The 13,338-nt window shown below is 45.8% G+C and overlaps 1 protein-coding gene across 2 annotated transcripts in view; it reads right to left on the bottom strand.

The window, feature by feature from the left end:
- adgra2 (adhesion G protein-coupled receptor A2) overlaps nucleotides 1-13,338 on the bottom strand; it is an 88,295-nt gene that overhangs the window by 44,498 nt on the left and 30,459 nt on the right. For both annotated transcript variants that reach the window (XM_072682389.1, XM_072682390.1), the window contains exon 2: nucleotides 12,131-12,202. In XM_072682389.1, the coding sequence (XP_072538490.1) occupies nucleotides 12,131-12,202 (72 nt within the window). The remainder of the gene's footprint in view (nucleotides 1-12,130; nucleotides 12,203-13,338) is intronic.

Genomic DNA, 13,338 nt, shown 5'->3' with positions numbered 1-13,338 from the left:
GTGTTTTGACATCTCCAGTGTATGGGTATAGGGTATGCCTGTGTATCCCAGCATTCCTGTTTACGTAGTTCTAGTGCAGCCTTTATGGACCGAAAGAGTGAGTGTGTGTGAGAGAGAGAGAGAGAGAGAGAGAGTGAGATCGACCAGGCAGGCTTCTTTTCCACCTCCACGAGTTCAGGGGCTGGAATCTAGGCCAAATTCTCTCAGATTCTCTCTCTCTCGCTTCTTTCTGTCTAATTATTCTCATTACCTCAGCTCAAATCAGTGCCGGACAGGCCGCTGTGATCTGTCCACACACTCGTTAGGGTCACCGCTCGTTAGCGGAGGCCTGTCTCATTATAAAATATGTGTGTGCAGCTGTTGGGGCCTGTGTGTGTGTAAGTTCGAAAGCAAATGAAAAGCAAAGATGGTAAATAGGTACATACACAGATCAGCCATAACATTAGCACCACTGACAGGTAAAGCGAAAAACATTGAAGGGTGGGATCTCCGGCTTAGGCAACTGTCAAGTGAACAGTCAGGTCTTAGAGGTGATGAAGGTGTTAAAAGCAGGATAAATGGTCAAGCATAAGAATCTGAGACACTTTGACAAGAACATGTCTCAGATTCTAGACCACTGGAGGCTCAGAACATCTCCATAGCATCAAGCATCAAGTCTTGTGGGGTTTTTTCAGTGCAGTGGTCAGTACCTACCAAAAGTGGTCCAAAAAAGGACAACCAGTGAACCAGAGACAGGGTCATGGGCACCTAAGATGATGTGATCCATGGAGGCTCCATGGAGGCTTATGGATCTGCTGCTAACCACACAGATACACACAGGATATCATCAGGAGTGCATGCCTCGAATGATCAGATCTGTTGTGGCGGCTCAAGGGGTATGAGGCAGGTGGTGTTAATGCAAAAGTTTGGGCACCCCTGGTGAAATAGGTGGGGTTGAGGTGAAATGGTTCATGGTAGCCTTCTTGCTCCCGCCCCAGACAGAGCTGACCAATGAGCAGAGAGAGAGCACCCCCCTACCCCCCCACCCGCCATATGAAACCTACCAAACCAAAGCAAACCAAGGGGAAAATGCTCCAAGGTGCCTGAACATGTGTGTGTACATGGGTGTTTGTGTGTTGGGTGGAAGGGTGGTGGTGGCGGCGGGTGGGGGGGTTGGGGTATCATGTGTTCTAACCAAAGCTCTACTTTGCAAAAATAACATTGTGTTTTTACATGTGCGTGTGTGTTTGTGTGTGTGTGTGTGTGGGTGTGTGTATCAGTCCATGTCCCGTCTGTCCAGATGCAGGCATGGCGTGTCGTGTGTTTCTCGAGAGCTCTCAACACCTGCCCTCAGTAGCACACACTGTAACACGAACGCAGCGGAACACGACTGTTTCCCATTTATATTGTTATTATAACAAATCTACACACACACACACACACACACACTAACACACACACACTAAGTATGAGGTTCAATTTACCAGTTTCCTGAGAACAGTCCCTGACTGCTCCGCCCACTCATACATACAGCACACACACACACACTGCGTCAGTTTGTAGACATCTGCTCACATCTACTGTTTCCTCTGAAATTGGGGGTATTAATAGAACACCCCCCCCCCCCCTTTGCTTCAGTAATCGCCTAAACTCTTCTGTGAAGGCTTTTTCACTAATTACTGTAACACTGCAGTGAGGATTTGATTGTATTCAGCCAAATGCTGGATGCTGGATGATAAGTTCTGGATAACAAATGCCACTCCAACTCATCCAGAAGGAATCTTCATCCAGAATGCAAGCTTTATACATCTCGAGCTTACACAAGCCATCAGGCATCATTACCGTGGCGTTAGCATCGCTATCATGGCATTAGCATCGCTAACGCTGCGTTAGCACTGTTATTGCAGTGTCAGCATCGCTATCGCAGAGTTAGCATTGCAGTGTTATCGCAATCGCAGCAGTAGCCTCGCTACCGTGCCGGCTGTCAGTCTTGCCCAGCAACGCTACCACAGTCTTATCACCTCTATCGCGGCGTTAGCATCACTTTTAGATGGGTAGGAATGAGAGAACCATTTGGCTTTCGAGGACGCTGACAAAATGACATAATGAGTATAACACTAAATAAAATGTAGGCGACAGGTTGGGTTATTGATCGCAGGGTTGTGGGTTTGATACCCGGGTCCACTAAGCTACCACTAATGGGCCACTAATGAGCACGGCCCTTACCCTCTCTGCTCCAGGGGCGCTGAAAGACACTTTAACTGAAATGGAAATCTTAAGGAAATTATTATTTTTGTGAATTATTATTTTTGTCATTATTTTGAGTGCTGGCTTACTGACCGCAAGGTTGTAGGTTCGATACCCGCAGGCAAACTTGCACTGTATGATATGTTTCATCCTGGGGGGGGGTGTTGTGGCGTGTTTGAGCATTAACTCTACGTCCACTGACTGAGTTAGATTTTTTACATAATGTAAAGGTTCTGTAAACTTTTGTAAATAAATGGTTGCATTCAATCAAATATACAAAGATACAACTGAAAGAGAACCAAAAGTGCTGGCTTATAGACCACAAGGTTGTAGGTTCGATATCCGCGGGCAAACTGTATGATGTGATGTTGCTAACTCTGTGTTTCATACTGGGGGGGGGGCTGATGGTGTAGTGGCGTGTTTGAGCATGATGGACGGTATCAGTACCAGAAAAACGAAAGGGCTTTTGAGGGCTTTGAGGTGTGATAAAGAAAATGTAATTTTTATTAAATAATTTTTTTCGGAAAGCTAAATGTCTCCAGACTTTTGACGGTCGGTGTAAACACTCATACAGACCCCACTTTCACATGCATCCATTTAGCTGATGGGTTAATCTCACAAACAATATGCTGCCCCTCCCACACACACACACACACACACACACACACACACACACACACATGTTGGAAAGCGGAGCTGCTGCACTCTTGTAAACCTCTCCAGCAGCCTGTGTGGGTATAAACCAGCGCGGCTGAGCGGCTGCTGGGTTGGTTTGGCGAGCAGTGAAGGAGCGCTTTTCTTTCAGCAAGCCTGGCCTTAATGAAAGAGAGGGCTGTTTGCAGCGTGAGCGGGGACGCAGCGGGTTTGGCCCACCAATCCTCTTCCTCCACCCTCTACGACAGGCACCATGTGTGTGAGAGAGCATGTGTGTGTCTGATGGCTGTTTATAATGCTACTGTTCTGTGGTGCAGCTTGGAGAAACCAGGGGAGAACTCTACTTCCACAGACTGGGTTCGAATTTTGATATAATGTAAAGGTTTACATTTGTAAACTTTTGCAAATAAATGGTCCAATCAAAGAAACAAAGATACCAAAACCAAAAGTGATTGTTCAAAACTTCTTTTTGGTTCTATTTGGAACTTTTCAGGAACGTAGGGACGCTGATTGGTGATTATACATAAGGTTTCATTTTGTTAACGATAAAGCAAAGCCTAGCAAAGCAATCAGGCAGCCGTCCTAAAAAATGATTCTTGCCGGCATGCAGCCTAGAGTCTAGAGTCAAGTCTACTAGAGATTACTTTCTAGGGGAAACCCAGGTTGGGGAAACACACCATCACACCTAACACTACAAGACTCCTAACACTACATTTTCCTATCCACAAAACATCATCCAAATGTAGGTCACTCTGATTAAAAGAAAAGTAATTTGTAAGTTTGCAGCACCTTAAAGATCAATTAAACTCTACATTTACCTTGATGTATGATACATTATTATACCTACATTTATTATTTTACGTACGCCTTGTAGCATGAAAATGACCCATATTTTACCAAAATAAGTAAAGTTCAGAAGAAAAAAAATAAGTACAAAAAAATAAGTACAAATCCTCAGAAAAAATAAAATAAAATAAGTCAAAACCCTGAGAAATTGTCATTATTTCATCAAAAGAAGTACAAAATTGAGAAAATAAATTGGTATTGCAAGAAAATAAGTGAAATTCCTCAGACAAATGGAATTATTTTTATAAAATAAGTCAAAACCCTGAAAAAATATTCTTATTATATGTCATTATTTCAACAAAATAAGTAAAACAACTTAGAGAAAATATATTGGTATTGCAAGAAAATAAGTAAAATTTCACAGTAAAATGTAGTTTTAGAGACTACTGGTATTGCAATTCCTTAGTGAAATGTAATTTCAATAAAATAAGTCAAAATCTTTGCTAAAACAAGTCTAAATTTCAATAAATCAAAATTTATTGATAAAAAAATTCTAAGAAATTGCCATTATTTCAAAAAATAAGAAAAACAACTTTCAATAATGTCAACTTTCAATTTCAATAAAATAAGTCAAATTATTATAAGTCAAAATCTCATGAAAATGTCATTATTTTGTGTGTTGGGTTATTGATCACAAGGTTTTGGGTTCGATACCCATTGAAATCAACCCTTTAAGAAGCATGTTTCAGATGTGCTGATGGGGCGGCAGACCAGCTGCTGCTGAGGGTGGATATACTCTGGAGGTGGCTTGCGTGGTAAGAGCGGTGTATAGGCCTGCACTCACAGCGGCATGTGCAACAGTCACATCGTAAGACATGCAATGTCATGTAAGGCAAGTTGACTTGGTGTTGGTGGCGCTGTGCTGGTTTCTGAGCAGGGGTGAGCCACCGTTCAGAACGCAGTTCACATCCCCATCACCAAGAGCTGATCACGGATCGGTCTCATCAGGACCATGTAGGATCTCACAGATATTTTGTGTTCTCTCCCAATCAAATAAACGCGACAGCAGCGCAGAGGAGCCGCATTCCTGAAGGAGACGAGCAGAAATAGCTGCCTTCTTGTGTCGACCTCAACTAAACTGGTTAAACAGAAACATCCTCCTGCCTGACTCATTCAAAACACACAGAAGACAGACAGACAGACAGACAGGCAGACAGACAGACAGACAGGCAGACAGACAGGCAGACAGACAGGCAGGCAGGCAGGCAGGCAGGACGGGTCGCTCTGGTGTGAACGCAAACAGCCTCAGCGCTGGCCGGCCTGGAAGCGGCAGCACCTTTAGCCAATAAGAAAGGAGAGAGAGAGAGGGAGGGAGGGAGAGAGAGAGAGACTGACAAAGAGAAAGCAAGAAAGAGGAGTGTGAGAGAGAAACTGAGAAAGAGTAGAGAGAGAAAGAGGAGAAAGCAGGAAAGGAAAGAGACAGCAAAAAGGAGAGAGAGAGAGAGAGAGAGAGAGAGAGAGAAAGAGAGTAAGAAAAGAGAGAGAGGGACAGCGGGATAGTAGACTGAATGAAGACAACGAGGAAAAAATACAAAGAGAGGGTGTAAGAAAGGAGAGAGCGAGAAAGAGGAGTGCAAGCGAGAAAGGAGAGTGAGACAGCAAGAAAGGAGAGCGAGACAGCGAGAAAGTAGAGCGAGACAGCGAGAAAGAATAGCGAGACAGCGAGAAAGTAGAGAGAGGCTGTGAGAAAGGAGAGCGAGACAGCGAGAAACGAGAGAGAGGCTGTGAGAAAGGAGAGCGAGACAACGAGAAAGGAGAGCGAGACAGCGAGAAAGTAGAGAGAGGCTGTGAGAAAGTAAAGAGAGGCTGTGAGAAAGGAGAGCGAGACAGCATGAAAGGAGAGCGAGACAGCGAGAAAGGAGAGCGAGACAGCGAGAAAATAGAGAGAGGCTGAGAGAAAGGAGAGCGAGACAGCGAGAAAGTAGAGAGAGACTGAGAGAAAGGAGAGCGAGACAGCGAGAAAGTACAGAGAGGCTGCGAGAAAGGAGAGCGAGACAGCGAGAAAGTAGAGAGAGGCTGAGAGAAAGGAGAGCGAGACAGCGAGAAAATAGAGAGAGGCTGAAAGAAAGGAGAGCGAGACAGCGAGAAAGAAGAGAGAGGCTGAGAGAAAGGAGAGCGAGACAGCGAGAAAGTAGAGAGAGGCTGAGAGAAAGGAGAGCGAGACAGCGAGAAAGTAGAGAGAGGCTGCGAGAAAGGAGACTGCATAAAGACGAGAAAGAAGACAGACAGAGAAAGGAGAAGTGAGAAAAAGAGCCAGCAAGTAAGGAGAGAGAGAGAGAGCGAGAGAGACGTGAGCAAGAAGGGAGAGAGAGATGACAGGGGGAGTGCGCGAGAGAGGGAGAGAGATGTTTGGAGTGTATTTGGAGGCTTGAAGCTCAGCCAAAAGAGTTTGAGAGAGATTTCCATAATAGGATACACAGAGAACACATGGAGAGGGAGGGAGGGAGGGAGCGCGAGAGAGAGGCTGAGTTGGAGAGAGACAGGCAGACAGACAGACAGACAGACAGACAGATATTCCGAAGGAATTTTTCTTTCATTCTGATCAATAACACATGTGGGATGATGATCAATGCTTTGGCTGCATTATCAATGGAACAGGCCTGCCAATAACTCACCCTTTGAATTGGAGATGATTGAAGACAAAGACAACACAACAGCTGGAGAGAGAGAGAGAGTGCGCGCGAGAGAGCATGAGCGAGAGAGAGAGAGAGAGAGAGAGAGAGAGGGAGGACGGGTGAGAGGTGGTTCAGAGGGTGACACAGTAGTCACATCAGAAATAAACCATCTGTAAGCAGCACACACACACACACACCATTAAAGAAGAGCAGTGTGAACTGGAGCCGGGAGGAGATCCATTCATCCTGAGTAACAGGACCACCACACAGTCACACCAGCTGGAACTACACACACTGATCAGCAGCAAAGCAGAGGAACACATCCACACACACACACACACACACACACACAGAGTTTTGGTCTCTCTGCAGGGGGTCAGACCCCGGCTCTGCTGGTGGGTTTGTTTAGGGACATTAGTGATTCCTTTCAGAACGGCACTAAGAAGGCCGGAGCGCAACAATCAAACAAACACCACAAACACAACCCAGTTGAGAGATGGGAAATCCAGGTCCAGAAAGTCAAAAATTCACCCAGGATTTTACCTCTACTTCCCAGACAGCCCTTCCCTAAGAAACGCTCTCCCAAAGGGGCACTTTCCCCAGCTTTCCTAAGCGGTACTTTCCCCAAGCCCCCCCCCCCCCCCCCCCCCCCAATAGTTTCTTTCCATAGCTGTGATTCCCTGACCTAAGGTTAGCTTTTAGCCTAGCATTGCTATACACTTACCTTCCCAGGCAACACTTCACTGAGCAATGCTACGAGTCACTATCCTAAAGTGGTGTTTCCCTAATGGGCACTTTCCCTAGTTGCAATTCTCAGAGTGATGCCTTCCCAAGAGGTACTTTCCCCAAGTTGCATTTTCCTTATGGGTTCTTTCTCTAGTTATAATTCCCCAAACTAGGATTAGCTTTTAGCCTAGTATGGCTATCCGCTTGCCTTCCCAAGTAGCACTCCCCTAAGAAACACTCTCCCTAAGGGGCACTTTTCCCAATGGCACTTCTCTGAGTGATGCCTTTCCAAGGGGTACTTTCCCCAAGTGGCATTTTCCTAATGGGTTCTTTCCCTAGTTATAATTTCCCAAATTAGGATTAGCTTTTAGCCTAGCATGGCTATCCAGCTTTCCTAAGTGGCACTGCCCTGTATGATGCCTTCCTAAAGGGCACCTTTCCCAGCAGCTCTTCCTTGAGTGATGCTTTTAAACTAGGTTTATCATTTAGCCTTTCGCGTAAATACGCTCGCTTTCTGAGAGGAGCTTTCCCTGCCGATGCGTCCTCGAGCAGTGCTTACTCAAGGGGCCCTTTCCCCGGCATCGCTTCCCAAGTGGTGCATCTCTGAGCAGTGCTTACCAGAGGAGCACTTTCCCCGAACTAGGGTTAGCTTTCAGCCTAGCACGGATAATAGCTCCCTTCCCCAGCTTTATGTTCCTGGCTCGTCGACAGTGGAAAAGCAGGATCACTGGAGATGTGCTGCTGCTCTCCAGTGTTACTGAAGCACAATTGCAGAGAACAAAGTCTCAGACAACTGACATCAACTAACAGAAACTCTATTTTCTCCGTACGTGGACCTAGGCCTAGCAGGACACTCGATTTGTGGCTGAAGCACTTCTTGCATGGCTCGTGCTTTGTGCCTGGGTCTGATTAACTGGTGTACCGGCGTGTGGCATGCACTGCTGTTGTCCCACTGACTTTTAAAGACGCTGTAAGTCTGCCTGCACCCCCGGCCCGGCTCCTCCCCCCCGCTGCCCTAACACGCTGTCCCAGGTACCCGCTGGTGTTTGTGGCTTTGGCTCGGGTTTCTCCCCTTCAACCTCTGCAGCTCCCCAGGGGTCCTCGTCTGCACTTACGAAAACAAGCACTATCAGCTCCGTTTACCTCAAACAAACACCTACGCTCTGGTGACTGGCCTTGCCTTGTCTTACACACACGCTGCTAATGACGGCTCACACGCATTCAAGCCATACTCCCACACACACACACACACACACATATGTACACAGTCTTGTATTACTATCTCTATGAGGGCTTTTCTGTGGACGTCCATTGTGGCTAATATGCTCCCTTAGAGATAAGATGACCTCAGATGTGTGATGACTGCTGTTGTACCAGCATCCATTACATGCTAGCTACATTAGTTAGCATTGTAGCTCCCTAAAGAAGCTAACTTCAGGCACCACTGCTGCTTTATTGCATTGGAAATGTCCCCAAATTGTCAGGGCTGTCATGACTGTCATCGTTTGGTAGCACTTGGAGGACGTTTGGCCCCCAGTACGACAGAAAAACAAAGAACACACACACACGGCATTATAAAGGCCATAAATAAGGTGGTCTGGGTGGAGGAGGTGACTCTGAGGTTGTGGCTTGACTCTTACTCTCGCTCTCTCTCTCTCTTGTTGTCATTACTGAGGGAGCCGCACTTAATTAAAATCTGCTTCTCATTCTGAGCGGCTGCTACCGACCCTGCCCAACCATTAAGGCGGCTCTTTACGACTGCTTTCCTTTCCTTTCTTTGCTGCTCTGACTGGAAACGGAGCCTTCTGGGTGCAAAGCCTTGAACCTGCAGAACCGTAATATATATGAATACATAGATGAGAGCCATGGTGCTGCTATCTCTATGACCAATGGACGTCCAATCACTGGTCATTTACTGAGCTCTACCTACTTTACAGATCGCCCATATAGGCGTACAATTACAGACCGTAGGCCAGCTGCTGATGCTCAATCTGTGGTAGCCAGCCTGCCGCCAGTGGCTGCGGTATGGTTGGGGCCTAGTGGGCCTAGGGCCCCTCAATTTCGTTAATCAGCCAACCAAGAATAACTTCCCAAATCAACTTACATACTATTGAACACTTTACTATTGATAAATATGCTAGACATAAAAATGCACTGTCCCAATATGTGGCATATTCGGAATTCCATTTGTGACATTGACCAATCAGAATTCCCTGACCACAACCATGAGCTGTTTCCTAAGCTTTTCAACCTCATTATATGACAAAAGCACTTCATCAATAAACAGTGAAAACCCAAGCATGGCATATAAAATCACATGATCACATCAACCACAGCAGTTATCCGTCGCTTGAGCGTGGAATCATTAAATCTGAAGCCATAAATTCCAGAATAATAGAGATATCATGAGCATGTTCAACATTTTCAGCATCTTTGTCAGGAAGACAGGGCTTCCTTGTATTATGAGTCCCACCGCCTCATACACTATATGTCCAAATGTTTGTGGACACCCCCTCTAACAAACATCTAGTCCCTGTAGAGAAGTATAACAATTAGAATAGGACTCTCTGGAGCAGATAAACATGTACCTAATGCTGCCTAATGGCAGGCATGGACTTAGGGGGGTATAAAGCCCCCCAGCATTGAGCTGTGGAGCAGTGGAAGCGTGTTCTGTGAGTTCTGAAGCTCCATCCAATACTTTTGGGAGGAGTTTGGGAGTTAGGGCTGAGGTCCAACATCCAAAATCCTGACCCTTACTAATGCTCTTGTCACTAAATGCAATCAAATCCTCATAGCAATGCTCCTTCAAAATCTTGTGGAAAGCATTAGACAGTTACTCCAGCAGAAGCAGGATAAACCCTGTGTTAAATGCCCTATGATTTCGGTAGAAACAATGATAGAGAAGGTGTCCCAATACTTTTGTCCATATAGTGTATCAGAGGCATTATTCCAAACCTGTATGAACTGCAGCTGACAGGATCAGTTGTTATCTGTTAACCATGATGTGAAGTGATTGTAGCCGGTCAGACTGGCTACTCCGGGCTACTCTAGCCTCACTACTTTGGTGAAGCGAGCAGGAAAACGCTTGGGAAAACCGTGTAACTCTGCGTAAGTCTACTCTACCGCCTCAGTCCACATGCTTCTCTCACTTTTGCATGTGAAAAGCGCGTCCTTTAGGGGTGTCTCGAAGGCCAAATCCAGGCCTACAATGGACTACCTGCCACTTCAACCCCCAGGAACATGAATGTAGCCGACTTGGCCCACCTAGATGCTGCATCTACATGAGCCACATCTACAGTTGAGGTATGAGGGGAGGAAAGTGGAAAGCAAAGCTCAAATGCTGAGACAACCCGCCCTTCCAACCCCAATGTGTCCCCAGGTCAAGTCCACTAATTAGAAGACACCCACCCCGTAGCATCAGTCCACCAGGCTGTCGTCAGTTTACGACAAAGCCCTGCTCCTCCTCCTTTCCGACCCCACAGCTGCATCCCTGAGCAGCCCGTCTCTCCTCTCCCCTCCTTATCTCTACGGGTGGAGCAGCTTTTTCAGATTGTGATAGATGTAGGGGTAATTAGAGCTCTCTTTACTAGAACTCAGTGATAGCCACACATACCGTCTCATCCTCCCTGCTGGAACACGGCCTGAGAGAGAGAGATAGTGTCCCAATATGGAAAGACTCTCAACTATTGTCGTTGCAGCCATGGGGCAAAAGCAAGAAGAGAGAATGTGGTTGGTTGGTGAGATCTAGTCAAAGGGAAATTGACCCTCTTTATTGACCCTCCAGAACCACCCATAACCCTACACAGATCTATACCCTGCATGTAATCTTCCACCATAAACGCTATGCAAGAAACATAGACCAAAATCTTCTTACAACGATCATAAATCAGACATCAGGCAGCGTGTTTGAAGCCGTTCTATGTTAGAACGTTGTGTTTGGGAGCTTTCCGACACGTTAAACTCCTTCCACTCCATTCAGCACCACTGCCAATAATTCGGACTCAGCACATTTTAGATGGTCCCTAACTTTAAAGCGGCCAGATGAGCCAAAACAGTGATGCTGTGTGAGTTAAAGCTCAATCCTAACTAGAGAGTATAGTTCCTGCAGTGTGTTGCAGTAGGAAGCAACAACGTGTTGCTAGGTGGTTTCTAGGTATTTCAAATTGGTTGCTATGGTATCCCAGGTGGTTTCTGTGGTGTTGCTACGGCACCTGAATTAGTTAATATGGCATTACAAAGTTGTTGTTACGGTGGTGGCTGAGGTTGGAGTCCAAAAACGTTTGGCGAATGCAAATGCGCCTGGAGTAATAAGAGCTGCGTCCACAAACTTTTGGCCAAAATGTAGGGTTCTCTCAGCTGGTGCGTGTGACATCACTTATGAACACTACGCCAGTCATTCCTATGGGGAAATCAGCATAAATCCACACCGTTGCAAGTTGGTGCTTGTAGCTCGAAAACTGTGACCCTTGGGAAGTCTGAATTTTTGGTCAAAAGTTTCCGGACACATTTCAGTGCATTCCTATGGGAGTGTTAATGCCGTGCCGTGATATCTGCCACAGCTCCCACATTCTACCAGTGCAGCTTCGCCGTTGTTTCCATGAACTGTTTTTTTTGTTTGTCTCCGACTGTTGTTACCGTGGTAACCTAGTTAACCAGGTACCGGCCTATAGGCCTACTCAAGTGTGTTTAAAAGTAGGTACTCATGTATAATTTGTACTTTTTACACTCCTGCTGGCACAGACATCCTAGTGCTTCAACTGAGAATCCGGATACTTCTTGGAAAAGGGAAAAGCATCTCTCTGGATCTGACATCACGCTCAGTTCAGTGCAGCGTTTCTAAAGCATTTTCCCAGCACAGTGTGAAGCGCTCAGGGCTATCTGTCCACCTGAAGGTCTATCTGCCAGACCGTGTGCGTTACCAGCCTGAGCTGATGGCTAAGATTCATGGAAAAGAAAGATCAAAGAAGTGCCGCAGAGAGCTCGGGTAAAGCCTTCTGACGGCGATGAGGATGAGGATGAGGATGAGGATGACCACACAGATGAAAATGGCTGTAATTACTTACAGTTTATCCAGCGAGTTCAAGCCGGCGAAGGAGCCGTTTCTAAGCACACGGATGCGGTTGTTACTCAGGTTCCTGCAAGACAGACAAAACGCACACACACACAGGGGTTAAAACCATGGTTCACGGTGCGAACAGCTCTGCATCCAACACCAATATGCTCCTGAAGCAAACAGGCATTTTCAAGGCACCCTTACATAAAACTGAACACACACACACACACAAACACGCATTCACTCATGCATCCAATAAAAACATAACTGTACAGTAAACACCCTCACACACTCCTACATACAAATTAGTCTCTCTCATTCACACACACACACACACACACACACAAGGTTCCCTCACACGCACTCTTAATGTGCTCACTGTAAGCCCGGAGCATTGCGTGATTGGGGTAAGCTCTGTTGTATATCTACCAAACGCCAGGAAAGAAAAAAAAACCCTACAAACCAGAGCAGACGGAAGACCACCAGCTCTGTTAGACGCAGCTCATCAGTTTCCACTCGCATATAAAGCAGTTTAAGGCTAAGTGGAGCGGTTTTGAAGAACAGAGATGTTTAAGAACCGGGAGAGTCTTATGAGCCATTTAGAAGATCCACGATCCGCTCTGCTCTTCTACCTCACCAATACAGGCCGTACATAAACACCCATTACACACATTACACTCCATCTGAGAGCCACGGCCCTACACTGTCCAAATATTTAAACACAGGGAGAGAGAGAGAGAGAGAGAGAGAGAGAGAGAGAGAGAGCAACAACAGCGAAAATAGCAAAGAAAGAAAGAACAAGAGAAACAAAAGCTAAATGAGAAGAGTAGGAGAGGAAGATGGGTGGAAGAGGGTGAGAGAGATACAGAGAGATGCACATACTGAGAGAGAGAAATACAGATAGACAGATAGACAGATAGATTGATAGATAGACAGATAGACAGACAGAGAGACAGACAGACAGATAGATAGATAGATAGATAGATAGATAGATAGATAGATAGATAGATAGATAGACAGACATACAGATAGATAGATAGATAGATAGATAGATAGATATATAGATATATAGATAGATAGACAGACAGACAGATAGACAGATAGATAGATAGATAGATAGATATATAGATAGATAGACAGACAGACAGATAGACAGATAGATAGATAGACAGACACAGACAGAGAGATACAGCTATACAGAGAGGGGTGGGGACAGTA

Source organism: Salminus brasiliensis, chromosome 6 (genome assembly GCF_030463535.1).
Source record: "Salminus brasiliensis chromosome 6, fSalBra1.hap2, whole genome shotgun sequence".
Taxonomy (NCBI): domain Eukaryota; kingdom Metazoa; phylum Chordata; class Actinopteri; order Characiformes; family Bryconidae; genus Salminus; species Salminus brasiliensis.
The sequence above is the reverse complement of the archived record's forward strand: the minus strand, read 5'-3'. Positions and strand labels throughout refer to the sequence as shown.